Below are 16379 nucleotides of genomic sequence, written 5' to 3' on the forward strand. Positions count from 1 at the left end.
TATTATTTAAAAGAATCAAATAAAGTTAAAATAGAATAAAGTTAATGATTATTGTTTAAAAAATATTATTTACTATTTAATAGAATTAACATTTTTTAAGTTTTTATCATGGGCAAATGAATTTTTTATTTAAAATTGAATTGTATTTAAAAGAACAAATTTTAAGACAAATCTTATATAATAAATATTAATTTTATTACAATTAATTTTTTTTGATTTTTAAAATATAAATACTAAATTTGTTTATTTAATAATTATGGAATTAATATAATAAATATTAATTTTGTTACAATTTAAATTTATTTAATTTTTAAATAATATAAAAATTAAATTAATACAGTAACATATTAGTCACTATAAATGACTAAGCGGAAGAGTTGCATTGTGTCAGTGTATATTGGAATGGAAACCCTAATGGCCCAATCACGAAGCCATCTGCCATCGCAGTAATCTGATAGTCATCTGATAAATTTTGGGCCCGAAAATTACGACTTTGTCCTACAAAGGACTGAAAAAATCATTTGAAAAAATATTTATTCCGTTGCCGGGACTTGAACCCGGGTCTCTCGGGTGAGAGCCGAGCATCCTAACCACCTAGACTACAACGGAATTGTTCCATTGGCTAATAATATATAATAATAAATTATAAAATCTCGAATAATCTCTTATTTTTAGTAAAAATAAAACAGGAAAGAATGGTTGATCTCTTATTTTAATAAAACAGATTACTAAAGTTGATGGTTCTAATGTGTCCAGAAATTAAAATTACAAACTTAAAAAAAAAGAAAAGAAAAAAGAAGCAGCGATCCAAATGTAATCTGACTTCACAATCATCATCAGACAAAGACAGGGACAAGCGCAAAAAATAAAATAAAATCTCGTTGCGTTCTTTTACGTGTCAATGTCACATAAACATCCACAGCTGCCACGCAGTCTTCGCCACGTTTCACCATCGATTCTACCATCACCAAATTTTAGCCATAAAATTCATTTCATTTTCAGATCTTTTGAACTTCTATTTTGGAAATTATATTTTATTATCAAAAAATCAAGTTTGCCTGCTTAAGAGATAACCTACCCACGTTTTCTTTAAATGATGGACTACTCATTTTCCTGGATCCAAAGTACTTCCTTTCATTTATGGCCCCGTTAGTGCCAGGTAATTGAAAATCAGAGGGGGGAAAAGAATTGCCTCCGTGAAAATTTCCAGGTATATAAGTATATATAATATATAGATATATAAAATAATGTTGTCATAAGTGATGATTGCGTGGTGAGCGTGGCTGCCTATCTTATGTCTTGTATTTTGTCTGTTGTGTGGACTTTTTTGGGCTTATTTTAAGGTTGCCTTTGGAGATATTTTTTATTGCGTATTGGTGTTGTGGTTGGATAAGAATGTGGCGTAGGATTGATAGCGAGGGTGAAGCAGCTGGGTGGGTTTAGATTTTTTTTCAAGTTGCACGATTCCAGCTCCTTCCAGTGTCTTATCTGATAGCGATGTTTGACTCCTTGCTCCTTTGCTCTAGTGTTAACCCCTTAGTTGATCACTTATCAGCATCTGTTTTTGGAGAGATCTTGGTCTTGATTTGCATCGTAATGTGCTTTTTAGATTCATTAATTACAAGGTAAGATTTAATCTAAACTTGCTTCTTTCTTCTTTTTTTTAATATGTTTTTTTATCAGATAAATGAAAGGTGGTGTGTGATATCTCCCCTCGCTATCTCAGGTTCCTATAAATAAGGCTGATTTTCTAGCTGAAGTTCTAAGTAAGTGGAAAGTATTGGGTTTTTTTTTTTTTTTCATTTAGGGAGAAAGAAAAAATATGGAAACGAAAGAGAAAAAGTTCCTGACGGTCGCTCCCTTTGAGTGTGCTTGGATAAAGGATCTTAAATTCCGTGAAGCTGGCAGAGGATGTGTATCATTCGATGCTTTCGCTCACAATGATGTTACTGTGGTGTTTAGGGAGAATGTTGGAAGTCAACACTATCATTATAAGAGGGATAACAGTCCTCATTATACTGTAATCATTGGTAGCCATAGGAACAGTAGATTGAAAATTGAGGTGGATGGGAAAACTGTGGTTGATGTGGTAGGTATTGGTCTATGTTGTTCTTCTGCATTTCAGAGTTATTGGATCAGTATCTACGATGGGTTGATTAGTATTGGTAAAGGAAGATACCCTTTTCAGAATCTTGTGTTTGAGTGGCTAGATACAAATCCAAATTGCAGTGTTCAGTATGTTGGCCTTAGTAGCTGGGATAAACATGTTGGCTATAGGAATGTTAACGTATTGCCCTTGACTCAAAATCATTTGTCGCTGTGGAAGCAAGTTAACAGCGAATACAATGGCGATGGTGACGAGGAGTTGGAAGATGAACAAACGGGCTATGACAAATGGGGGCTTGAAAATTTTCTTGAGAGTTGGGAATTATCTGATTTGTTGTTCATTGTTGGTGAGGAGGCAAGGTCTGTCCCTGCTCATAAGGTTATATTGCAAGCATCAGGGAACTTTGGTCTGAGCTCATCACATGAAGATGTTATTCAGCTACAGCAGGTAGCATATCCAACTCTGCATGCGCTTCTTCAGTATGTATATGCAGGCCAAACACAGGTAATACTAATGTTTCCCCTAAAGCCTACAGGCTTCAATGTTTTTGGCTTTTTGAGTTTTTCTTATTTCTTGCTGTCTGTTGGACAAAGATTTCAGAGGCACAACTTAGTTCGTTGTGGGGTTTGGCTTTACGGTTCGAAGTGATGCCACTAGTGAAGCAATGTGAGGAAGCAATGGAGCGGTTTAAAGCCAACAAAAAGTTGTCGGACTTGGGTGAGACTATGGAGTTATCATATGCAAGTTCTCATATCCACTTTGGAGGAAATTTCTGTTGTGGGCTCCCAATAAACATGCACAGACTCCAACAATTGCTTTTAACAGGCGAGTACAGTGACATTAGCATTTACATTGAGGGTCAAGGTCTCATTGCTCGGGCTCATAAAGTCATTCTCGGGTTATATAGTGTCCCATTTACAAAGGTGAGGTCCTCATACCTCTTATGAAATAATACTGAAAGGTCTTTTGCAGTTGTATATAAATTGAACTTAGCTGCAGTTGTGTTAGGATATGTTTCTTATAGCTTGCCAAGATATTGCTTGTCACCATAATATTTAAGTTGAAAGTTTTGGGATAAAGAAATGATTTTCTTGTTTGGCTTTCTCTGCTTCGCCATTGCTATCAAATTTATAATATGGTGAGCTCAAATAGCTTCCAGTTTGATATAGGTTTTATTCCAACTATCTACATTAGGATTTGCTCACTAGGGCAGCTGCCTTTGGAGAAGGAACTGAAATAGGCAAAACTTTTGTTTAATCAAAAAATGAGTGGTTAACCTTCATATTTATTTCTAAAAGAAAGAGGTCCTTGTGCTCATCATGTTTCCTCTTCATTTCAACTTTTTTTGTTTTTGGTTGTCAGTTTGGTTGTGTCAACAGTTTTTGACTAATATAATTAATTGCCCTACAGATGTTCACGAATGGAATGTGTGAGAGCAACTCGCCTGAGGTTTGTTTAAGGGATGTTTCTCCAGCAGCATTGAAGGCTATGCTTGAATTCATGTACTGCGGGGATCTCAGGATTGAGGATAATGAGGACTTTGGTACCTTGTTACTCCAGCTCCTTCTGTTATCTGACAAATTCGGAATCTCTCTTCTTCATCAGGAATGCTGCAAAATGCTTTTAGAATGCCTCTCAGAGGTAGTTTATTGATCTATAGCTTATGGAATAATTTGATTTTATCATTTTGTATTTCCATGCAGATATGCTTTCTTGCCAATGTCACATGTTTTTTTGCATGAATAGAATTAAGAGAACGGAGAAGTGAGTTGCGGTTTCGGAGTTCTGAAAACAAAAGATGAGATCCCTTTTATAAATAATGAATTATAAAAATATTGATACCTTTCATGTACATATTACATGCAGGGACGGAGTTCTAGTGGAAGATGGTCATACAACAACTTTTTCTATTTTGCACAAGTTTAATGGACGAGGAAGCAGACAATAGGGCTTATATAATTAGTTGTCCTACAGATGTTCACAATATGGCTGTTGCTTGTGAAGCTAACTGTTGAACTTTGTTGCAGGACTCTGTCTGTCCGATCCTCCAAGCAGTTTCCTCAATCCCATCATGTAAACTTATCAAGGAAACTTGTGAAAGGAAGTTTGCAATGCACTTTGACTACTGCACTACTGCAAGCCTTGACTTCATTTCTTTAGACGAGACAACTTTTAGGAATATTATTCAGGTGGGTCTTCACTTGTCAAAACTTGTATGATATGTTGGCTATCTTAGGATGAGGCTGACATGCTCTACCCATAGAACATAATTTCCAACATGGAGACTGAGAAGCTGTGTAGTGATGGCTTTATGATGCTACAATTTAAGTGGCTAGTCAGTACATAGTTATATGGATAGAGATGAGAAACTTAAAAGAAATAGGCTCAAATTATTTCTATTTCTCTGTCAAGGTTCTTTTGGTTACTACATTGCTAGACTTGGGATTTTATAGGTTTCCTTATGGTTATAAATTATCGACTCCTTGCAGCATCCGGATCTAACGGTAATATCTGAAGAAAGGGTTCTCGATGCAATTTTGATGTGGTACATGAAATCAGAGAAATTGTGTGGATGGGAAGTGGTGAATGAGCTAATTACAAATTCAACCTTAGAATGTGTGTTCAAGGACAGGCTTAAATTGGTGAATGACTTGCTTGCATCAGTGCGGTTCTCTTTATTGCCATACCCCCTGCTAAAGAAGGTAAAAAAAACCCTGGATCCAAGGGTATGTATCAAAGAGTGCTATGATATGACTATGGCCGGGCTATAAACTGCTATTTTGTTTTTTCAATGATGTTGCAGTTAGAAAATACCAGTCTAAGCACGCAGATTTCTGCTTTTGGTGATCTTGTAAGTTTGCCATTCCTCTTCGAAGAAACATTTTGGATATGTGTTTTGATACCATATTTTTGTTTCCTCCTTGGCTAATGTATCTTGTTTAATGAAATAGGTTAAGGAAGCCATTAATTATATAGAATGCGGAGCAGCAACACATGGAAATGACCAGAAGTAAGTCCTGTTTTGTGCTTATAAATCTTGATATTTTGCTCATATGGGATTTACATTCGTAACTAAAATGTCAATTTCATTAGTGAGAAATGGAAATTATGATTGAGAATTCAACACATAAACAGTGAAGAGAAACTAAGTCCACTATCATCTCCTCTCTTAGGGTTTATTTTGCTTGTGGTTATCCTCACTTGCCCATCAGGGCAGGTCTTATAGTCATGGTCTTTTGATTCTTTCTGAAAGAGCTATTTTAGAAATCTTGCCTTTTGATGCTAGACTTGTTACAGAAGACTTTTAGGTATTTATCTGCATTCTGTTTGAAATGAATTTCCGAAGAGCCAATACTGAATGGCTTAGGAGTAGTGTTCCTGGGTAATGAATTGACCAACACTGATTTCTATTTCGTGAAGTGAAAGATTTCAACATAGACGTTCCAGTTATAAGGAGCTACAGTATATATGTGATGGGGATAGCAATGGAGTTCTGTACTTCTCCGGGACATCATATGGGGAACATCCTTGGGTTAACCCTGTTCTGTCTAAGGTGAAATACTGGAATCAATCCTCTTTGATTTTTCTTTTCATAATGCAGTTAGTGTTCCTTACCCCCTCTTTAACTTTCCATGCTTCAGAGAATTACTATTACAGCTAGCAGCCCTGCTTCAAGGCACACAGATCCCAAGGTTTTGGTATCAAGAACTTACCAGGTATGATGAACCAAACCTTTTCAAAGGTCTCTACAACAAGCCTAAAGCATAATGCATTCATTATTTTGCTCGAACTAAATGGTATGCCCTGCATCAGGGAACATGTTTTGCTGGGCCCCGTATGGAAAACGGAAATATCTGTGCATGGTGGATGGTTGACATTGGCAAAGATCATCAGGTTTCTGCTCTATTCTTCCTCTTATTAACCTGCCATACTAAAAGATCGTTCATTTAGTTGTAGTAAGCTGTGAGCGAACAAGTTCCTGGTGTCTGTTGGTCTCTTACAGTCATAAGTATGTACCGGGTTAATTTGAGTGTGCTCGGCTCTACTAAAAGAATTTAAGTGGAAGTGTCGCTTTGAGTAACTGTAACAATCTTCTAAATGCCAAATGTGATTAATGCAGCTTATGTGCAACTACTACACATTGAGACAGGACGGCTCCAGGGCATACATAAGGAATTGGAAATTTCAGGTAAATATGTACTATTAAGTAAATTCTAAACAGTGGAAGCACTGTAATTTAACTCTCCTCGACGTTCCAGGGTTGTATGGATGGAAAGACTTGGATAGATTTGAGAGTGCACGAGAATGACCAAACAATGTGCAAGCCAGGTCAGTTTGCATCATGGCCTGTAACTGGACCAAATGCTCTGCTTCCATTTAGATTCTTCAGGGTTCTACTCACTGGTCTGACCACGGATGCCTCAAACCCCTGGAACTTATGCATTTGCTTCCTGGAGCTGTATGGTTACTTCCGTTGAATGTGAAATTAATATGTGCATCTATTCTGGCGTTTTCCAATAGCAGTTCCTTTTCAAGTTTTTTTTTTTTTTTTGACCCACCACCGCGTACAGTTCTACCAAATAAAATTTATGCAGTTGACGTTGAGAACTGAATTTAACTCGTGCGATTCCTGCCACTGAAAAAATCCCTTGATCGAAAATATGTAACATGGCAACTCCATGTAAAAGTATGTTGTTGTGGGTCAGTCGCCCTCAAGATACAATACATCACCTATACACTTGATATCATAAAAGCCAACGCCCATCTCTGCACAAGGCAGGTGCATCTTCTACACTTAAATCCACCGATACACTTGATATCATAGTGATCAGAGGTAGATAGTTCTTTGTGTTGTATATTGGAGACTACCGAGATTACCATTGTTCACTTTTACTTACATTCAAATGATTATATAAAGCTGTTGACTGCAAAAAGATTCGCATTCCTTTATGGCATAATGGCATTACAGGTGCTGGGTCAGATTATATTTTGCATCTTTGCACTAACCTTTAAACACAAAATTAGATGTGCATGCTTTATCAAATCCTGGAAAATACCCGTGCCTCATGAACAAGAAAGCCATTGTATATAACATCATTTCAAAATTTCAATTCATTCATACAGAAAATGAGCAGTCATCCGGTTACATATGCGGGCAAAATAACTTCGCCTCAATCTAGTTTCGTCTTTATCAACATAATGAAAGAGTACCCTTTTACCTCAAGGCAATTCTCAGGAATCAACATCATGAATGAGTACCCTTTTACCTCAAGGCAATTCTCAGGAATCAACCTCATGAATGAGTACCCTTTTACCTCAAATATGAGTACAAATTTAGTTCCTAAACTCGTGGCAATTCTCAGGAATCAACAAATGAAAGAGAACCCTTTGACCTCAAATATGAGGAGCACAATTTTGGTTTTTAAAGTAAAGGTAATTCTCAGGTAGCCTCAATGATGAACGCTGCTCCTGACAGAAGAGACCGCAATGCACTTAACAAGACAAAGTTACCTTCGAACAGATGGTTCAACACCCGGCTGTTGTGCCTCGGCCAGCAGCTTGAGCATGTTAAAAGGAAAAATAAAAGTTAAAAGATTGGAGCACAAGAACAAGTTAAAGACATTACTAAATAGACAAGCAACCAATATGTGGGTTTCATCTTAATTACGGGAAAGGTGGACTTACTTTGGCTCTCATGGCAACTGCTCTACCTCTGCCAACTCCAAGAGATGAGCTCTTACCCTTCAAGAAATTATGAAATATGTTAGAAATCTTCTAACATGTGCATAGTGTAAGAAAATACATAACCTGCAAGTAGATACACACCTTGATTTTAGCATCCAGACGTTAGAACATAGGAGCATTCTTCAACATGTCTGGTATGACCATAAATCTGTCAAAATACAACCAAATTTTAATATAAAAACAGTCTGATCAGAACATAAGCAAACCCTACTTGACTACCCTCAAATACTACTCCACCTTTAAATCCTATAAAAAACAACGGTACAAGACGAAGAGAAGGAGACATGATACCTGACTTTATTACTTCGAATGAAAACATGCTCATGCTGTGATACCTTTCCATCCTGAAGTGAAGGCAAAGCAAATAATTGTAGAATCACTTACAATTTGATGTAAAGGAGAGGAAGAAAACAAAGAAGCAAAAGCCAAAGAGAAGGCGAACATGCTTTTGAAAGGGATGTCTACTTCTGATTTCCGAATATATAAATGGAAAAAACAGGCACTTAAATCACAATGATTTTCCTTGGAAAGAAAACCGGTAAATTCTGAGTAAATATCTGATTTCCCCAATGCAACCCTCATTGCAAGGAAATTAATTATATGAAGAAAAGAACCAAGATGCAAGGAACTAAAACATTTCATTAAATCGGGTAACTACATGAATTTTATAAGATACGATTTCAAGCCTTAATTTGTTTGTGTCTATAAACAACAATAAATAAAATCCAAAGACAAAGTAGAGTGATTACCCAGTCATAGCCCCCACTATCTGTCTCCTAGGATTTAACCCGTTTATAAACTTAAGTACGGGATGTCCGTCACACAATGCCTACACCTAACATCAAATATTAAAGCATTTTAAGGTTTATCACTGGCTGAGCATAAAGAAATCAAACTCATAAACTATCGAACAGCTAAAAGGAAAACAAACGAAGGTAAGAGAGAAAAGAGAAGTACTTTAGCAGTGAAGGTGATGTTGTCGAGCTGGCAATTCCAGTTATCCTCGCATTCGATCATGCTTCCTCTGTAAAGCTCTCCGCTCTTGAGTTCCACCGTTACCACCTGACCTGAACCCTCGTGTAACAGCTTCACCGGAATGCCCAAGCTCCGGCTCATCGTTTCGCTCTCTTCTTTCTTTATGCTGATCACTTGCTACACTTCTTCGCTAAATCCTAGTGCTGGATCAAATTTGGCTTTGCCCGGGATGTTAATTGTGTATAAACACCATTCCGAGCAGGAGGACTAGTAGCAGATTGAAAAGAAAAACCTACACTTGTCACTGATTTATGATATTAACTTAAAATTTTTTATAAAGATTAAATTATACAGCCAGATTGGAGTCTGCTGATTTGCTCTTATGATTCACATTTTGGTTCTCGTCCCCGTCCTCTGATCCCCGCAAGTCCTTAAATTGTGTCATTTAAATATCAATAAATCCGAGCATATATTTGTTATTGGCTTTTATATTTGATTCGGTTTCCTACTGTCTACAGGTTTCAATAACTTTTGGTCACAGAGAAACTCAAAGCAGATGTTTGAAGGAGTGAAGACTCAAAGCAAACAATTTTTATAGCTTCTCATAACTGTTGATGAATGAAGAGAAGCAGCAAATTTCATATTCAGCAAATCCTTTTCTTTGTTTCTATGCTTTTGTTTAACAAGAAAATAAAAAAACTGAATGCTACAAATATTTGAGCATCTCCTATTCATATTCATCAAACAAAAACATTTACCTACTAAATCCAAAGCATAATCATAATCCATTAAAAAAAATGGAAGCCCAAATTTCTTTAAAAAAAACAAAGCCTAAGAGAAATCCAGTTTTCAATTTTCAGACCCTTGTACCAACTCGTCTAGTCGTAGTTTTGCTTGCAGTGCCTGTCACAGACATAGACGAGTTGTAATTATTGACAGCAAGGGGAGGCTTCTTATACTTATTCTCATTAGCCTTGCTCATGCTTCGGAGCAGATACCTGGGAGTCTGACTCTCATTCCTCTCCATGGAATAAGCAGCAGACACCGATTTCCTCAAGCTCTCCAGCTTCTTCGACTCTCTTTTCTTTGATGATTCAATGGTTACACCAAGTCCATGATGGTGCCCACTCTTTGACTCCGTCCCGGTTTCGCCTTTCCTTCTCTTAAGCCTCTCGTTTCTCCTCGCCGAGTACTCCTCGTAGAACCTGCCTCTCTCAAACAGACTAGTCGACTTGGCGCCGACACTGGTCTCACCAAAACCAGCGTTTTCCTTTTCCCCATTCCCAACTTCACGTTTAACCATCGTAGCCAAAGCCTGTAACTCGCAAGAAATGGACCGATATTCGGGTCGAATCACTGATTCTTCGCCTGTCCAAGCACGAACCGGCTTTTGGGATTTCGTCAAAGAACCTTTACAAACAAACATTTACTCCCAATTAAAAAACCAAACCAAACCAAAAAAAAAAAAAAAAAAGGAAAACGAAATGAATCACTAGTTATAACCGTAGAAACCTGGCGGGGTTTGCAGGGAGGTTGAGTTGGAACGGAGGACGCGACGGGGTCGTACGCGGATAGGCGATTTAGCAAGCGGAGGCTTACGATCGTACCTCATCTTAGACATGTTGTCTAATTTTCCCCTCTTACAGAGAAACTGCGGAGTTTCAAACAGAATATTAACGAAGCTTGTCGAGAAAGATTGTGAGAGCAGAAGTTATGTTTGAATCGTCGAGACTGTTTCAACTTTTTGAGGCGTTGGCTTTGGTTAATTTTCTTGGGTGTTGTTATTTTTAATACTTTTTTGATTCAGTATGTCGGCTGTTTTTTTGCGAGACAGTGAAGTAAGGTTTAAATTTTGAAATTGGAAATGAGAGATGAGGGAGCGTTTCAAACGGTCATATCCTTTGATTTTTGACTGCTTACAATATACTCAGATTTAAATGGTAGGTTTGGTAAGAGATGGTGATGGACAGTGGATACTTACCATAAAAGGCCTTGCTTGAAAACTAAGCCACTAATTAAATTAAAAGGCCCAATAGCCCACATCCAAAGTACTCAGGTAAGCGGTCAAGATCGAGACAAAAGGGATGCAAAATGAGAGAAGTGATTACAACCATGAATAGAATTAGTATTAATTAAATTAATCAATTTTTTTAATTTTTAATCATTAATTGAATTAAATTTCTTTTAAAAAATCAACTGAACTAAAATATTTCAGTTAATTTAATTGATTAACTGAAATTTATATGTTTTATTTTTTTGGTCAAAACAAGTATAAAACATATCCAAAAAATTTGATAATGTTTATTTGACAGAATTAACGAAATAAAACTACATATAATTTGTATTATTAATTATTAAGTTTGATTAATTACCCGATTTTGAACTGAATTAACTGATAGTCAAACTTCGAAAAAAATTATTAATCAAACTTCGACTAAATTAGATTTGTTAATCGATTGATTAACTGAATTAGACTTGTTCGGTCAATTAATTAGGTTTTAACTGAAATTTGATAATGACTACGGGTAATCAGTTTTAGTCATAATTTAAGTTGAGTTTCAGTTTTAATTTTTCGTTATTATTTAAAGTACAAACTACACAGGGTGGTGAGAAGTCAATTAGTGGTAAGGTTTTTTTTTTGTGATTTAATTATAAAAAATTGCAAAATAGTTATTCAATTATTTGATTTTGTTTTTCTAATAATCAATTGATTAGCAATAATAAAATTTGGTAGCTTTTAAAATTGGCATACTAACAATTTTGATCCTCAACATTTATGCTTTGTGTCAATTTAGTATTGATTCTAAAAAAATTAATCCTTAACATTTAGACGTATGTAATTTGGTTTTCTTTTTAATTTTACTTTTCTTTTTTCACCTAAAATAAATTTATTAGTTAAATTTAATAGAGAAAATATACTAAAATGAAAACACCTAAAAATATAAGATAATAATTTTATATGTTCTCATTCTTTTAAAATTTATCTTTAACGTCACAAAGAAATATTAAAGTGCAAAAAATATTAAAATACACAATGTGTAAATATTGAGAGTTAAAAATTTTAAAACTAAGACTAATTTGATAAAATATATAAATGTTGAGAATTAAAATGATTATATACCAACTTTAAAAGGTAGGATAAAATAACGTTTAAATTTTTTGTAATAAATGAAACGGCGTCGTTCAGCGGATAAGAACATAATAATGAAACGATACTTTTTAGGGGCTGTTATTAGTTGTAAGGTGAAGTAATAAATTGCTGTTGAGTGTCTATAATATTCTTCTCTTCTCTCTCGTCTTTTTTCATTTTATAATTTTTAAATTTTTATAAATGAGTCATAAAAATTTATTAGTTTATTAGTACTTAGATGATTAATAAGGTAATTTATTCGTATTTAAATTATTCATCTTGGTTCAATTTACAATTTATAAGTTAAAAATTAATAATTATCTCAAACAAATCGAGTGGCTTTAATCTTTTAGAAAATAAAAATAAAATACTCATATTTAAATTAGTGGGCGAAACTTTAAAATGGTAATGGACGAACCACAGGGTAAAATTCGAATTACAATCCATATTGACCAAACGCAACAGCTAAATAAGGAAATTTCAAACAAGTGGCCTACATAGAAATAATTGGGGGCATTGTTTTTTCCATGTATAAGGATTCAAAAAAAGAAAAGTAGGCCACAAGAAGCAATCCACTTTGACTAAAATGCAAACACAATGAATTTCCAGGAATTAGCGTATGTAGAGAAAAGAATGAATGGCTCAAAAGAAGCATTTCACTTTGACAAAATGCAACATCTAGATAAGGAATGCACGTGTAGAAATAAAGTGGGGCGTATTTTTTTCCATGTAATGAGCCCACGTACCAAAAAACAAACAATAGGAACTGTGGCAACAACAATCGAGTGAGGTGACTAGATTCGCAGCTTCATATGCATTTTCCAACTGCGCTAATTCAATTGTTAGTAAGGATCACTTGCGGTGAATATTATGTCACATGATAAATGATCATTTCAGAGATGATAACAAGAGATATGGTGGAGGAAACACAAAATAATATATTCCAGAGATGCTTGGCTTGACATGCATGAATATAGCACAAGTTCTTTGAGATTCGGACGGCAAATCTTCCATAAAACAACTAGTAAGTCCCCAAAACAAAAGTTTGGTGGTATGATTAATTAATCAATTAATTAAAGGGTCTGAATATCAGTTCGCACTAGTGTTAGGGTCCATCAGGTAAGCAGAAACCTCGGTATCATCTACATTTCCCATCAAACTTGTCCACATTGTTAGTATTTTTTTTATCAAAATTTTCTTTGTTGATATGTTGATTTGACTCTTCATATAGTGTTACATATGAGTAACAAAAAATAAATATGTTAAATTACAAAATTTTGACAAAAATTATAAACAACAATAATGGTTGAACTGGTATTTTTAACCTAAAAAATAGGAGGATTGCATTTTCAACTTTTAAAGTACAATGATTAAAACTCATATTTTGGATAAGTACAGGGAGTAATATCATAATTTAACCTTTTCAATATTATCAATAAACCAAAGAAATAAGACTGGAGACGATGATAACAAGGACAAGGACGTGGAGACTAGAGGATCAATTTGGTGGTAGCTTTAGTCTCTTTATTTGACAAATCCGACTTCCTCTATATGTCATCCAATCTTAGAAGGAACAGCATCTAATGTTAAAAGGATTCGCCTCTGCTCTAAAATTACAGTAAACGACAGCAGAGGACTCTTTGTAAATGAGTGCTTGGTGATGATCTCACTCTAGACATTTCACCTTTGCATATATATATATATATATGTAGGTTGAAGCTATTAGTCCTTGCTCAAAAGCTAAGTGGATTTAGTTGAGACAAAAATACTGAAAATGGAAGTGGAAATCATTTCTACGCAACTCGTAAAACCATCTTCTCCAACACCTCCACACCTTAAAATCTTCAAACTTTCGCTTTTGGACCAGCTTATTCCAGCTCCATATGCTCCTACCATCCTGTTTTACCCTATGGATTATGACTCCACTGGCCATCTCGAGATGGATCCCAACAGATTCGAGCTGCTGAAGAAATCTTTATCCGACACCTTAACACGCTTTTACCCTCTTGCAGGAAGGATGAAAGACGATTTGTCCGTCACGTGCGACGACCAAGGAGCTTATTTCGTTGAAGCTCGAGTGAACTGTCATCTCCACGAGTTTCTCAATCGACCCGACCTCCTCTTGTTGCCTAAATTCCTTCCCCGCGACTTCAATTCGAAGGAACCGGTTGCAGGAACTTGTGTGACCAATATTCAAGTGAACATGTTCCGCTGTGGCGGTATGGCCATTGGCATATGCATTTCACATAAGATTCTCGACGGTGCCGCCCTAAGCACCTTTCTCAAAGCGTGGACTGCAACAGCTCGTGGCTGTAAGGAAGTTATATATCCCAACTTCATTTCTACGTCTTTGTTCCCCGCCACCGATGATATGTGGCTTAGGGATTCATCCCTGAGGATGTGGGGTTCTTTGTTCAAGAAAGGCAAGAGTGTTACTAGGAGAATCGTATTCGGTGCTTCATCAGTAGCCGCTCTCAAGGCCCAAGCTACCATCTCAGGCGTCCGATGCCCTACTCGAGTTGAGACTGTTTCAGCTTTCTTATGGAAGTGCACCATGGCCGCTTCCAAAGAAAAAAATGGTCGCCATAGCAGTAGACCTTCTTTATTGACCCACCTAGTGAATCTACGGAGAAGAATGGCGCACAACATGGAGAACTCTACGGGGAATCTCCTGTGGGTAGCATCAGCGAAAAGTAGCAAGGCTGAGAATTTGTCAGATTTGCCTGACTTGGTAGGACGGTTGAGGGAAGCAATATCAAGGGTTGATGGTGACGTTATAAAGAAACTAAGAGATAATGATCAAGGGAAATCTCTGTTTTCTAAAGCTCTTACAGAAATAGGTGATGAGGTCTCAAAAGAAGGACTGGAGCATTATGGGTTCACCAGTTGGTGTAAGTTGGGGTTTTACGAAGCTGATTTTGGATGGGGAAAACCTGTATGGGTCAGCAGTTTTGGGATGGAAAATGCAGTGTACATGAATCTCATCATTCTGGTGGACATAGTAGCTGGTGATGGCATAGAAGCATGGGTGACCTTGGATGAACAACACATGGCAGCACTTGAACGTGACGGGGAGCTCCTCCAATTGGCAATGTTTGATCCCAGTCCTTTGATGATCAGCAACTCATTTCTGCATTAGCTTGTTCATATCGATTAGTCACTTTCATTTTTTTCTGGCAATCAAAGAAAAAGATATGCAGTAAAAACTATGGTAAATCGCAAGTGTATGTTGAATTGCTGGTAATTAGAGTTTTGACCAATGTGATGAATGAGATTAGTTCATCACCGTGACCATCCAATCCAACATCCAAAGTGGAAATGGACCGGCAAGATGAAGGTTGAGACCCCAACAATCAAGCTACGAAAGTTCAGCCCAAAAAGACACCTATGCTAGTGTTAAGACCCGTGCATCAAGGTTTGTGACTAAGGCGCTCATTATCAAGTTAAATTGCTCTTGATCCGATAAACATTCGAGTAATTTGTATTCTAAACATAAGATAGTAGAAAGTTTAGTTTTTCTTACAACTCTATCTTATAGATTAGTGTCAAAGTGAGTTATTCAATGTACAATTAATGGAAACTCAAACTTCCTTAAAATTTTATATTGTAGATAAGTTTAAATGTGAACCTTGATGTAATTTAGTTTATGCCATTAAAGGGAGCTATATTGAGGCTTTTCGTATCATTCACCATTGAGTGATCAATACATAACAAATATTTAGAGTTTTTCTTACTTTCTGCTTAAATAATCAATATATGGAGTATTTAGAGTTTTTTTTTTCTTTTACTTTTCTTGCTTTTTGCCTGTTTCGCTTAATAGCATTTTAGTTTCAGTGCATTTATAGTTTTTCTTACTTTTTAGCTTGCTTAATCAATATATAAAAAGTATTTAGAGGTTTTTTTTATTATACCTTTTTGCTTGTTTCACTTAGCAACTTTTTAGTTTCGGAGCATCCAGATTGATTTAAGCAATTTTAAGCGAATTCTTCTTGTAAGGCCGCATAATTATAGCTTAGGCCCGTGACACTAAGTCCTATCGCTCTGCCTAAGGTTTTACAATTCGCTCGATTAAAGATCAAGACTGTGATCATGACACTAGAACCTAAAGCTCCATTGAAGGCCGCACAATTTGCTTGTTAAAGCCCAAGCCCATGATCGTGACACTAGGACCCACCCACTAATGATTCTTCCTATATAAAAAAATCAATATATGTAGTACTTCCTTCAACAAAAATCTATAAATCGTTTAAATAACACAAAAGGATGAAAAAGGCCCAAAAACACAATTGCCCTTAATACTTACTAATAATATTAAGTACTTCAGTTAACTAAAACTTTTAGTTGATGAATTCGATTGTTAATGACATTGATATAATTGATGATACTCATCAAGAGATGAAACATGGTATGCCACAAGAAAGA

General features: G+C 35.9%; 4 protein-coding genes and 1 non-coding gene across 8 annotated transcripts; 2 read left to right on the forward strand and 3 right to left on the reverse strand.

Moving 5' to 3' along the window:
* Window positions 1-536: 536 nt before the first annotated feature.
* On the reverse strand, window positions 537-609 carry TRNAE-CUC (transfer RNA glutamic acid (anticodon CUC)). Its single transcript has one exon. It is a non-coding gene; the product is annotated as a tRNA-Glu (tRNA).
* A 141-nt stretch (window positions 610-750) lies between these two features.
* Window positions 751-7041, forward strand: LOC108452960 (BTB/POZ domain-containing protein At2g30600). Of its 4 annotated transcripts, XM_053028106.1 has the most exons (14): window positions 886-1210; window positions 1344-1625; window positions 1727-2611; window positions 2701-3030; window positions 3518-3748; window positions 4135-4296; window positions 4597-4809; window positions 4911-4958; window positions 5059-5117; window positions 5528-5660; window positions 5749-5823; window positions 5921-6001; window positions 6228-6296; window positions 6367-7041. In XM_053028106.1, exons 3-14 carry the CDS (start codon window positions 1823-1825, stop codon window positions 6583-6585), a joined length of 2409 nt encoding a protein of 802 aa, XP_052884066.1. In that variant the 5' UTR covers window positions 886-1210; window positions 1344-1625; window positions 1727-1822; the 3' UTR covers window positions 6586-7041. The 4 variants fall into 4 exon arrangements, with proteins under 4 accessions (XP_017606273.1, XP_052884067.1, XP_017606272.1 ...); XM_017750784.2 differs by lacking the exon at window positions 1344-1625 and having other exon boundaries at window positions 751-1210; window positions 1684-2611; XM_053028107.1 differs by lacking the exon at window positions 1344-1625 and having other exon boundaries at window positions 852-1159; window positions 1684-2611.
* Window positions 7042-7204: 163 nt separating this feature from the next.
* On the reverse strand, window positions 7205-9293 carry LOC108452962 (small nuclear ribonucleoprotein SmD3b). The gene is given in 5 exon segments (XM_053028108.1): window positions 7205-7665; window positions 7793-7849; window positions 7934-8000; window positions 8144-8196; window positions 8810-9293. Coding segments are annotated over 5 exon segments (387 nt in total). The 5' UTR covers window positions 8969-9293; the 3' UTR covers window positions 7205-7614.
* A 238-nt stretch (window positions 9294-9531) lies between these two features.
* Window positions 9532-10729, reverse strand: LOC108452961 (uncharacterized). Its single transcript, XM_017750785.2, has 2 exons — window positions 10340-10729; window positions 9532-10237 (listed from the first exon to the last, which is right to left on the reverse strand). The coding sequence occupies exons 1-2, from the start codon at window positions 10446-10448 to the stop codon at window positions 9684-9686; spliced, it is 663 nt and encodes a 220-aa protein (XP_017606274.1). The 5' UTR covers window positions 10449-10729; the 3' UTR covers window positions 9532-9683.
* A 2699-nt stretch (window positions 10730-13428) lies between these two features.
* Window positions 13429-15744, forward strand: LOC108452287 (stemmadenine O-acetyltransferase-like). The gene has a single exon (XM_017750065.2). It carries the CDS (start codon window positions 13732-13734, stop codon window positions 15094-15096), a length of 1365 nt encoding a protein of 454 aa, XP_017605554.1. The 5' UTR covers window positions 13429-13731; the 3' UTR covers window positions 15097-15744.
* The last annotated feature ends 635 nt before the right edge of the window (window positions 15745-16379 follow it).

Source organism: Gossypium arboreum, chromosome 5 (genome assembly GCF_025698485.1).
Source record: "Gossypium arboreum isolate Shixiya-1 chromosome 5, ASM2569848v2, whole genome shotgun sequence".
Lineage (NCBI taxonomy): Eukaryota > Viridiplantae > Streptophyta > Magnoliopsida > Malvales > Malvaceae > Gossypium > Gossypium arboreum.

What these genes read in the sequence shown, in the direction of transcription:
- LOC108452287 (XM_017750065.2), top strand. Translation starts at nt 13,732, where the DNA reads ATGGAAGTGGAAATCATTTCTACGCAACTCGTAAAACCATCTTCTCCA.
- LOC108452961 (XM_017750785.2), bottom strand. Translation starts at nt 10,448, where the DNA reads ATGTCTAAGATGAGGTACGATCGTAAGCCTCCGCTTGCTAAATCGCCT. An exon ending in CTCCCTGCAAACCCCGCCAG is followed by an intron (nt 10,238 to 10,339) that starts GTTTCTACGGTT and finishes TTGTTTGTAAAG; the next exon opens with GTTCTTTGACGAAATCCCAA.
- LOC108452960 (XM_017750784.2), top strand. Translation starts at nt 1,823, where the DNA reads ATGGAAACGAAAGAGAAAAAGTTCCTGACGGTCGCTCCCTTTGAGTGT. An exon ending in TATATGCAGGCCAAACACAG is followed by an intron (nt 2,612 to 2,700) that starts GTAATACTAATG and finishes TGTTGGACAAAG; the next exon opens with ATTTCAGAGGCACAACTTAG. An exon ending in ATAGTGTCCCATTTACAAAG is followed by an intron (nt 3,031 to 3,517) that starts GTGAGGTCCTCA and finishes ATTGCCCTACAG; the next exon opens with ATGTTCACGAATGGAATGTG.